Source organism: Ptychodera flava, chromosome 10, assembly GCF_041260155.1.
Source record: "Ptychodera flava strain L36383 chromosome 10, AS_Pfla_20210202, whole genome shotgun sequence".
Classification (NCBI taxonomy): domain Eukaryota; kingdom Metazoa; phylum Hemichordata; class Enteropneusta; family Ptychoderidae; genus Ptychodera; species Ptychodera flava.
This window is the reverse complement of record NC_091937.1, coordinates 1,132,229-1,144,689: the sequence shown is the minus strand read 5'-3', so window position 1 is coordinate 1,144,689 and position 12,461 is coordinate 1,132,229. Positions and strand designations below refer to the sequence as shown.

At 36.2% G+C, this 12,461-nt stretch overlaps 1 protein-coding gene across 4 annotated transcripts in view; it reads left to right on the top strand.

The window, feature by feature from the left end:
* The window catches only part of LOC139141705 (ankyrin repeat domain-containing protein 65-like), a 59,575-nt gene that overhangs the window by 3,948 nt on the left and 43,166 nt on the right, over positions 1-12,461 (top strand). For all 4 annotated transcript variants that reach the window (XM_070711305.1, XM_070711306.1, XM_070711307.1 and 1 more), the window contains exons 3-4: positions 1,450-1,557; positions 2,243-2,341. In XM_070711305.1, the coding sequence (XP_070567406.1) occupies positions 1,450-1,557; positions 2,243-2,341 (207 nt within the window). The remainder of the gene's footprint in view (positions 1-1,449; positions 1,558-2,242; positions 2,342-12,461) is intronic.

Genomic DNA, 12,461 nt, shown 5'->3' with positions numbered 1-12,461 from the left:
TTTCATATTTGTTTCACAAGTCACTCACAGGATGACTGGGCTTGAATGAGGACATTGGCATATACAAATACTTGGAGCAAATTTTCTCCTCTTTGATCAAAAATCTACTTGTCTGACTCTGGCAGCTTTCACATTTGGTGTGAAGCTTCTCAGAAATACTCTTCTTGAAGTTTATATCAAAAGTAAATAAATTTGCATATTTCTGATTTTTTTTTCAAAACTCTACAAAGCCAGGACAGAAAAAGATGTTTTGAGGCAACCCAAATGAATTTGCATATACAACTTTCAATATCATTTGAAAAAATGAATGAGATCATACTGAAAAACTGTAAATGTATATACATACCAAAAAGAGCTTGCTGTGCTCTCGTAACGTTCGTAAATTACAAACAAAAATGAAAATTTACGAAAAAAAATAAATGCCCGATCGGCCGTTTACGAACAATTTTGTTATTTTTGAAGCCTGACTTTCGGTTAAGATTATGAATTCCGGGGAAATACTATCATACCTCGTCTATGAACGAATACTATCTTCATTTTAAAGAGCGGTAGGATATATCGCGTCTCGACTTCCGCAATATCAAGCAAAGTTCACGGTACGCTATGTCGCCCTAATATTTGTGTGCATCACACCCCGAATGTGCTGCTTCAGAGATGTCTTTCATCATGTATCCCAACTTATTTACACCAAGAGGTGATTTACTGACCCACACTTTATCTGTGTAAACTATCAAAATTCGGTCTTCGGTCTTTGAAACAAAGTGGACTGTTTCGGTTTGTCTCGAGGGTCTATGGTTTAGATAGGTACGTTCAAATGCACCAACCGGGCAATTTTCAAAAATACTGGTTTAGGGGCCCGTTTTGCCACCGCTATCAGTGCTAAAACAGTATTTTAGCATCGGTGGAATGAGCTCTCGTTTAATCAGAATGGTGCATGGTAGCATGATATAATATAATTCACCTTTGATTACAATTTGTTTTCAGTGATTGAAAATCAGACTTCACCTGTAGTTCTTTTACCGGGTACATGATGCAGTGTGCGCCAGGGTATACAAAGCGTGCGTCACTCATAGAACTTTAGTCATATGGTAATGCAGGGCGTGTTACTCATAGAACACTATGACAGGTAACACCCTGATGTACATTTTGATGAGACATTTTTGGCTTTGCAAATTTGTGTCATTCTTGTATAACAAACCGTTGTACAACACAAAATCAGTATGCTTTTGTTGTTTTTAGTGTGTACACGATGTTTGATACAGTCACAGTGATGCATTGTGGGATAACCAGGAAAAGGTTTATTGCAAAAATGGTCAATACTGGCTGACACTAATATTGCCCTAACCTTCAAAAGTTTTGATTGATATCATGTATACTGTAAGTTCGCATGCTATCAGTGTTTACTTGTTTGTACATTGTAAGATGTGAATTTTTTCTTTTCTTAAACAGTCAGTTATAAATGAGAGGTTGTTGACAGCTGCTAGTGAAGGCAAAATCAATGAAGTTACAAGACTTATCAAGAGTGGAAGATGTGCTATTAATTATGTCAGTGACCATGTAAGATATTTATCCTTGAAAACTTTCTACTATTACTTGTGAAATCTTCAACTCTGTTACCATACTCAAATGATATTTTAAAATCAACAAATCACAATCCCTGCAAACAAACATTTTGTATATGTTACATAGATTTCTGAAAGGCATAGCTACAAACCATTAGAATTATTCTTGGTAACTTTTTTCAAGTAAGAAACAATTTCTCTTCATATTTTTATCCATCTGACAGGAATTTGCTCACATGCATCTATTATGAGTTAGATATACTACTTTCAACCTGCAATAGATGTAATAATAAGTATATTCTAATGAAATCTGCCATGTTCATCTTGTTATCTATCAAAATATAATCAGTCTTTTTTCAGTTAGATGGTATTGTCAACCATCATGTAGAATTATATCATGTGAACAACATAAAATTCTTCCCATATGATACAATTAAAAACTAAAGTAATATCAAATCTGTTCACTGTGGAAAGCAAGGATTTGGAATTTTTAGATTTGTCCTCATCAATGGAGAATTTTACTGCTGATCATTATAAAACCTATAGTCTAGAATCTATCAGTGTTTTTGTACTCAAAACTGAATATGAAAATGCGTAGACCATACTAACTTTCATACAATATTAACTCACAAATCGGTACTTGCGATATTTACTGTTTATTTATTTCTTCCTAATATCAGGGATTGTTGACGCCATTACATAAGGCAGCCTCAAATGGCCATACAACTATAGTGAAAGTACTCCTTGATTGTGGTGCTAATCCAAATCTCAAAGACAAGGTAAGATGAATGTGGCAAAATCAACTTTTTTGAAGTTTAACAACTTTTGCCTTCATTTTATTTTTCGTTTAAGAGAAAAGACCTCAGTACTTCTTACCCTAAATGGAAGATGCTACCTCTTTAGCAGATCCTACATGAATCTTATCAAAGAAAGCAAAGAAAATGCTGTTAAAAAGTAACACTTGTAAGTGACACACTTGCTATACATTGATAGCTGATGCTCTAAGGATAACATTTTGGCCTATTGAGTTGCTGCAATCGTAATCTCACAGTGCTTGTTAGTGTGTCACCGCACATCATAGGGATGTAGAAAATTTTGGTTACAAGTGGCAAAAATAAAAGTGCAGGTGGTTACAAGTAGTGTATGTGCACATAAAGTTTGTGCAAAATGTCCTGATTTTTCACTAAAACTAAATTTTCATAGCCAGCAAATTTTAGCTGACAGCCGGTTGTTTTTGCTAGGTGCCGGCTATTTTCTACATCCCTGCATCACAACACCAGCTTCAGTACTTTTTACTTCGATCAAAAGTTGCAATTAATTGCAAAAGTTATAAAGTTACTATTAAAGGTAACTTAAGGTTAAAAAATAAATTGCATCAATATGTTTTTGTTTTTGATGAACTATAACAACCTTCATGACTTGTGTTTAGGACCACCACCCACACTGGTTTAAGTCAAATGGCTGTTTTGTGAGCCCAAGGCTGACTGTCTGGCATTTGTAATCAGTTTGTAGTTTGCAGTCATTTTCCAACGGTAAAAGATCAAGATGGGTCAACTGATGCCTTATAAATATGAAATATATTTAAGTCACTCTATCACATTAAATTGGATCAGTGGTTGTGGGTACATGTATCTCTAAGCTATAGATTATTGATTTGTTCTTGTTATAAATATTTGAGAGTGTTTACCCTTGACAACAATGGAACAAAGGCTTTGTTCAGTATCGGTGTTCAGTGTAGTATAGTATTGTAAATGTCAGACAATTTATTGAGTTTAGTTAAATGCTTTGTTGTCAACATTGTTTATGAGACAAACTTTGTGCCACCATTTCATCATTTAGCCAGGCATGACCTGATAAACACACTTAAACAAATACAAGTTCAGTTTATAATCTACTATCAGAGGAAAACTGAAAATGTTTTGATCGTTCCTCATTACTTTTCATGACAATTTGTAGGATTCAAACTCAGTGTCATTTAAACTGATCTTATGTGCAACTTGTAGGATACTGTTGGAAACCAGTGGCTTAAAGATGAAACTTACATTGTTGAATTTGATGGACTGAAATCTAGATATTTCTTTTTATGAGTCTTCTAGCTTCCAGTTGCCATGGCAATAGAAGTTATCCGATGTTGGTCTAATTATAGAATGCATGTCATTCTGTCCATCCACTCAGTTTTCTCAGAGACCACACCACTTACCAGTTTGAAATTTGTTATGTAATTAATTTGGGTCAAGGATAGAATTTCTGAGACTTGAATGTCGTGGCTCCATAAATATTCAAATGAGCTCAATAAATGCAAAATTGATAAATAATGTTAAATGCCAAATCTGGCAAACATAGACCATTGAAATATTTCAAAAATATTCCTAACAGGTAGCAGATCTAAGTTTGTTCAAGCCAAGTATATCACAGGACTTATATGCAAATGAGAAAAAATGCAAATATTGGTTTATAATATAGATATTGGTCAAAGATCTTAAACTTTAAAACTACTAGAAACTAGAAATTGTTTTTTGAGAAAATCTTTAAAATTTATGCCAAATTCCATGACCTGCAACTTCTTGATAAGATGGAACCTTTGATGACCAACACCCCAGTTTTATATGACGCCTACACTAAAAGAAACTTTGAGTGAGTGAAAAATGAAAAATGCCTCACTCTATTGGTGTATTTAATTAAGTGTTTATATTTTTCATCGCAAAGTCTGCTGTATTTTAGGGTTAGGTTGTAGGAACATTACTCAGTACATGTACATGTAAGTCAACGTAGGACACTTACTTAAAGTAAGTAAATAACAACAACAACTTGCTCTGAGACTTTGAACTTTTATGGAAACTGAGCTTCCGGTTTCAATGCAGACATTGCTATGTTCAAACCTAGTTGATCACACGACAAATATACAAATTAGCAAAAACTCTCCTATAAAATTGTAAAAAATTCTCGATCGAGAAAGTACTACTTTCCCTGTGACTTTAACATTTGCTTAACATATTGGTAACAACATTAAGCTAAAAGTTTGGTTCAAACCAAAGTTGTTAGAGTGACTTATTTATATACATGTGGAAAATGGTCTTGCTACATGTACTTTATTGTATGTGCACCATAAATACCGGTATACTTGTATGATATAATATACAATAAAACAGCATGTCTAGCATCATCCACTCCACATCCCTTCTAATATTAGACTTTAAGTAAGAGATCTTAGACAATATTATCCAATAATGCCTAAAGTTCCAATGTTGCGGTATCCTCAAATTTTAACCCAAATTTTACTAAGTAACGGTAGTAGAACAAGGTCATCCACATCTATCTGTAGTCCATAGAATTATATTCTATGCTTACCAGTGTGAGCAATAAAGTAATTATCTGTGGAAGGCAGAGAACTTTCTCATCCATGCAGACCTCTTCCTAATTTTAAGAAACGGCATTACCATTTTTTAAGTTTGAGAAATGTATGTTACCATACCAGTGCATAGGAAAAGCCACATTTGTAATGTTATAACATGGTCTTTGAGATATTCGAGAATAAGATATTTGTAGTACTTTTGTCTTTCAAAAAAACTGTAACTCATTTAGTAACTTCAAAAAATATTTTCGTTTAGCCATGAATTCTTCACCGTGCAGGACTTAACCAAGTTAAACATTCAACAAAATATACTAAAATTAAAATGTTTTAAAATGCTAAAATTTCTTAATTGTTTTTGATCATAAATTCCTGACAGAAAGAAGGAAGAAAAGAATCAGTTTTGTCCAAGCTAAACAATCTATATGCATGCACATTCATTACACCATTGCTGACCACTGAAATCATGCCAAATCTCATTCTTTGTTAGAGTACAGACACTGTTTTGTGCTCTATTCAGTTTATCAGCAAGTCTGATAATTTCTAGTCTCAACATTTCACCTCAGCTAACTTACAGTATTGCACTTTTCCCAGCAATTAGAGTCCACAAAGACAGGTTTATAAGGTCAGACTTTTGCAAACCATGTATTTCAGTTCATGAACTCTCCATGAGTTCAATGGAGAGTTCATGCTGAGTGTTTTTATACTGTACTGCAGTTGTGAAGGGTAACACAAATCTGTTTAGTTTGTACAAAGATAGTAACCTGGCTGTGGTATGTGATTTGATTGTGTTGTTGTCTGTGAAGCAGTACTTATTGTTGATCTTACCATTTACATGCTGTATCACAACTGTTGTTACTATGGTTACAGTGGAATAAGTTACTGGACAGAATATAAGATCAGTCAAGCGGTATGAAATCTCAGAGTAGCATAGCAGGAACATTCATGAAAGAGTTGAACACTGTGCCATTATACACATTTACCTGGTGTAGTAGTAGGAAGATTCTAAAATCAAGCGATATTGTTGTCACGTTTCTGGAGGATTATATTTTGTTTTGTTTGTCAGAACAAAGTGGTTGGTGTCACAGTCACTGACAGAGACATTCCTCAACATTATACCCATTTTTCCACCATGCTTTCATCCATCCCCCATTGTCATCAATGATGATTGTTGACCGCTTAACAGGGAATTGGGGTGTGTTTGTTATAATTGTAATCCAACAATACATGTGTTAAACTTGGCTGATTGACAAAAGTGAACATAATGGCCGATTTAGCAAAGGTAAAAGCCTGCACGTAAAAGAGATTCCTTGACAGTGCAGTGAAAAACACAGCCCATAAAAATGGTGGATCAAGCATTGAAAACAAATGTTCCACTTACAATTTGTCATTTGTTACCAAGTTTGGATAGGTATTGTGCACACACATTCTAAGGTCACACATAGTTGAATTGCCAAGCGTTGCCACCGTGGTGTTGCAATGTTGACATAGCAAAAGACGGGTTGTGAAGTAAATAGTTTCTGATTGAATGACATCTCACTCAACTATGAACAAACTGTTATAGAGGTGTGAATTTGAATCCATACATGTATTCAATAACACTGTAAGTCGGTACATTTTTGTGACAAATTTTCTTTTACTGATGTTACTAATTTAATGTCAGGCAACTTTGACATTCTATCCTATGTTAAAGGTGCAAGATTTTACATATTAATTCTCAATGTTGTCTTATTTAATTGACACGTATGATCTAGACTTTATTTGTGATGAGTTGTTTTTTGCTCACATTTGGTATACCAATGTGAGGTTATCGTATGAGCTGAAGTCGGTGGTGTCTGTATATATGTAAGTGTTTTCTCTGCATGTTCACTGAAGTGGGCAATTTCTGTCCCATTCATCAAAATTAGGGGGCAAACTTGATATTTGAGGGGCAGTATTTTTTAATGCTTACTAATGACATTAAACAACATACCCTATCAAAACATGAACATAAAATGGCACTAATATCCATGGACATTTTCGATGCGTCCACCCCACGTTATGCACGTCACCAAAATTGAATGACAGATTGAATGAATGATATTTTGTCTTTTCCGGGGGAATATTCTGAATAGAAATAACAGCAAATTCACAGTTCACTACACTCTGCGTTTGAGTCACCATCATATGGGCGTATTTGCTTGCTGTGTTTTGTGCGCGATTTTCGCGCAGTCAGTAACTTTTAAAGGGCAGAAAATGGCTCGAAATGCGCAATTTGCGCAATCGCGCAGTCGAGAGAAAACCCTGATTATGTGTGTATGTACATGTATATATGTAGCAGTATGTATGTATGTATGCATGTGTGTACGTATAGTATGTCTGTCAACATCAAAAACACTCAAACCGCTGCTCGTTTTAGCTTGGTATTTGGAGTGTGGATGCATCTTTGGCAAAACATGGGATTTTGTTCAAATGAAGTTTGCATTGCCAAAATTATGCACATGAGTTTAAAAAATGTGAAAATGGTCAAGAATTAATAACTCAAGAACCGCTCTTTTGATAGCTTTGAAAATTTGTGTGCAAGTACCATAGGTGAACCTTATACAGTTTTATGAATATCGTGAAGATATCTTGAATTTTGTATTTTTGCTGAATTTTTTGGTTATTTTTCTCATTTTAATTAAAAATTCTTCTTCTCTGAAACTGTTGTCCCAATTGCTGTCAAATTTAGGTTGGATGTTTGCAAGGGTGTTAGTTATCCTTCTAATTTGTTAAAATTACAACAAAATTGTAAAATTACTGTTTTGGGGCAATTTTTGTCATTATGGCCAAAAAATCTAAAAAAAATATTTTCTTTTTAAAGCCGTTGGACAGACAGCTTTTACATTTGGTATTCAAATGTCCGGGGATGACAATAAGATATGTGGAAGTTGTCCTGAAATATACAAATTTGTTTTTTAAGACAATTTTGTCATTTCTGTTCAAGAAAACTTGTTCTGAAAATTACTTGTCTGATAGCTTTGTAATTTGGTATAAAAGTTCCAAGGGATGTTATGAGATAAATTTTCTGCTCAAAGTGTTGGGAAACCCCCAAATTTGTATAATATTTTAGGTAATTTTCTCAGTTTTTGACCTTGAATGACCTACACCAACCCAGGATATGTTATGAGACAGTTTTTGAAGGCTGTGAACATAATTTTGCCATATTTGGTATCAATTTGTCGTAAAACTTGATCCAGAAAACATAGTGGAGGTTAATTTTTTTATGGCAGACCAATTTTTGCAACTTTTCCATGTAAGACACACAAGAACTGATGAGAAATTTGGATCTAGGATAATTCTAGATGTGATAATCACCCCTCACTGTGGAAAGCATTTCACTACATGTATCTGTAACTAACTTAAGTGCTGTTTACATTCAAATGATAGCATTCATAGCATTAATTAAAAAATCCCCAAGATTTTAAATACATTTCCTGCCATCTGGCCATCGGTGTCCCCCGAGCCTCTCCAGTCGACTTTTTTCGGCTTTCCGAAGTTTGCCCGACACCGTATCTAATAACGGGAAGTAAGGTATTTCACACCTCCGTAAGCTCCCCACGGGGGGTAACTTCTAGGGTTTCTGCTTACCTGATCAGGACAGTGTCCTCCATCACGATGGGAAGATGTTGTTCTTTTGGTGGCTGTGACAGCGGCAAGAACGTGAACGGCTCAACTGTAAACTTTTTCAAGTTCCCGCCAACTGTTGAGTGTTTGAACCATAATGTGCTCGTCTCTTCTGGTTCGTACGATTGGCCAAGGTCCCTCGACTGAGCCTGCCTCGCTACTCGCTACACAGAAGGTTGGGACCGCAGTGCAAATCAACTGCATGAACTCCAACACTGAATGTTGTGACTGCCATTAAAATGCACTAGTCTACAATACGGAACGTCACGACCGCAATGCAAATCGACAGTAACTTAAAACGTAAATGGGACCGTGATTAAAATGTACTACAACACGGAAGGTTGGGACCGCGATGCAAATCAGCTGCATGAACAGCAACACTGAACGTTGAGACTACCCTTAAAACAAACAACAACACGGAACGTAGAGATCGCGATACAAATCATGGAGGTAGAGTCCTCCATGATACAAATCGACAGCAACACGGAACGCCAACGCATCGTTAGGACGGTGATTAAAATGAAGAACAAGGGGGCCGGGGAATACCGGACCACGAGGACAGCGATGCAAATCGACCGCAACATGGAATGTTTAAGACCATGATTACAATGCACAACACAGAACATCTAGACCGCAATGTAAATCAACTGCAACACCGAACCTTGAGGCCTCGATTAAAATGCGTATGTCTGCTATGTATAGCAAAAGTTCAATTCTCGCGAGCCAGCGTTCCTATGCCTGCTGTACACTAGACAAAATGACGTCAAATTTATCGCGAGGGCTCGATTACGTGTATCTAAGTTTCAATTCTCGCGAGAGCCATTTATGCATAATGTACACTAGACTAAATGACATCCAATCTCTCGCGAGACTTGGCTCGATTGCAAATGGGTACGACGGAAAGAACGCAATAAATACGGAAGTAGATACAGTTTTTGCGAATCGCCGAGAGAGAAGCGCAGATCAACAAAAGACTAAAAAAACCCACGTTTTTTTTCTTTATTTTGCCATATTTTTTAAACAAAAATCAGTTTTGCCACTGTGGCGAATTAGGATCGATTTTTTTTCACCACTTCGGATTTTGATTCGCATTGGCGAATGTGGCGAATGGGCAGCGCGAACACTGGCTGTTTTGTTAGCGGATACCGGGCAGAGATAAGGCGGCGCGGGACCGCTATTCGATGTAAATGAACACAACTATGACATCACAGTTGGCCAATCATGATCCCCGCTGTGGGCGTGACCTGAGTGTCGCAAAATGACCTGATGAAAGCCACGCATAGAAACATAAAAAAAATTAACACTTGCGCCTACTTTTAGGTTGCAATTCTGTTGCAAGTGTAATAGTATTGCCCCCTGGAAGATATTCAGTCACAAGAACGGGACCATTTCACCAAACCTTTAAGTAAACATGGTCAATACCAAGGGGTGGAACATTTGATATTCAGGAGGGGGTAGGGTCTAGAAGATTGATGAGGTAGCATTACTTTTTTACCAGATCCTTTGTACATTTTTCCCCACTCTTTATTTTTCCCCACTCTCCCACCTTTTCTTTTTGTCAAGCCTTCTTTGGCTGATTTTTTTGTTGACATTTGCTTATGTATTTAGGATCTGCTTCTCCCATTGCTAAAGAAGTTGATATGCGTGTTCCTGTAGATGACCTCCAGTACCTATGTTGCACAACGTATTTGCTTTTGTCATTCTTGTTTTTTAGCTCCCATAGCCATATGTATATATGGCAATGGAAGCTATTCTTATAGGCTAGGGAAATGTCTGTATGTATGTTTGTCTGTATGTCTGTATGTCTGTATGTCTGTCCGTCAACATCAAAAACTCCAAAACCGCTGTACATTTCATCTTGATATTTGGTGTGTACATGGATGATGGGCTGTAGATGAGATTTTGTTCAAATGAAGTTGTCATTGCCAAAAATATGCAAATTAAGTGAAAAAATGTAAAAACAGTCAAAATTGAAAAAACTCAATAACCACTTAGCAGATTACATGAAAAATTAGCATGTAAGTACTTTGGGCTGACATGAAATGATTGTGCACATCTTGGGTCAGTATCTTGGACTTGCTATTTTTCATGAATTTTTTTGTAATTTTCTCCCATTTTTGGTCAAAAAATCTTCTTCTCTGAAACCACAAGTCCGATTGATTTGAAACTTGGTATGGAAGTGCATAGGAGTGACCTTTCCCAAATTTGGGCAAATCGTGGTGAAATTTGCATATTTTTAGTTTACACGTCCATAGACTCCCATGTATAAGGCAGATCTCCATAAACTCCCATGTATAAGGCCACGAAAAATAAAAATTTAGTTTCTCATCGTATTCATATTGCAAAAAGGATGCAGTGACACAATTTTTAGTCCCCACGGACGAAGTTCAGTGGGCTTATACTAGATTGGGTCATATCCGTCTGTTCGTCCATCCGTGAGTCCATCCGTTCATGCAGATATCTCGGATATTTTGACAAAATGTCACGTGACCTTGGTGACCTTTGACCTGAAATATACATATTTGTCCATAACTCAGTAACCACAAGTGGTACACCCTTCATATATGGTATGATGGGACACCTTATGACGCCACATATTGTACCTCATTAATTATGCAAATATCTAATTTTGAGCAGGCCAATAGAGCTAGAGGTCTGATTTTTGGCATATAGGGATAACTTAGCAAAACAATTTTTTTGACAAAATGTCACGTGACCTCGGTGACCTTTGACCTCAAATATACATATTTGTCCATAACTCAGTAACCACAAGCGCTACACCCTTCATGTATCATATGATGGGACACCTTATGACGCCACATATTGTACCTCATTAATTATGCACATATCTAATTTTGAGCGAGCCAATAGTGCTAGAGGTCTGATATTTGGTATATAGGGATAACTTAGCAATACAATTTTTTTGACAAAATGTCACGTGACCTCGGTGACCTTTGCCCTCAAATATACATATTTGTCCATAACTCAGTAACCACAAGTGCTACACCCTTCATATTTGGTATGATTGGACACCTTATGACACCACATACTGTACCTCAATAATTATGCACATATCTCATTCTGAGCAAGCCAATAGAGCTGGATGTCTGATTTTTGGTATATAGGGATAACTATAGGAGATAAATTTTTTTGACCAAATGTCATGTGACCTCGATGACCTTTTACCTAAAATATATGTTTATGTCAATAAATAAGTAACCACAAGTGCTATGTCCTTTGTATTCAGTAGGATGGGAGACCTTATGACAACACACGCTTTACCTCATTAATTATGTACACATGTAATTCTGGGCAAGCGAATAGAGCTAGAGATCTGATTTTTTGGCATATAGGGATTAATTAGCAATATAATTTTTTTTTTCAAAATGTCATGTGACCTCGATGACCTTTGACCTTGATTATACATATATATGCATATCTCAGTAACCACAAGTTCTATACCCTCCAATTTTGATAGGATATTAGACCTTAAGATGTCACATCTTGTACCTCATTTATAATGCGCATATGTATTTCTTGGCTGGCCAATACTGCTAGAGGTCTGATCTTTTTTCTTGATTTAGAACCATAACTTAGACATGCCTCATGTGTTTCAAATTGGGAACAACGACATAGACCAATGTGCCCATAGATCTGAACATATACACTCCAGTGATACTTCTTAATGACCACATTTCCCTGCCCCATCAAGACTAATACTCCTATTAAAAATGGGGACTATGTCATTGTCAATGACTTGTTGATCTGTGGTACCACTAATAGTATGTACCAATTCCGATCAAATGTGAGCAACACCGTATCATTGGCGGTATTTTTATATTTTTATATTTTGAAAACAAGTTCTTTTGTCATTCTTCCCAACAGCCCGTTGAATTTTGAAATAA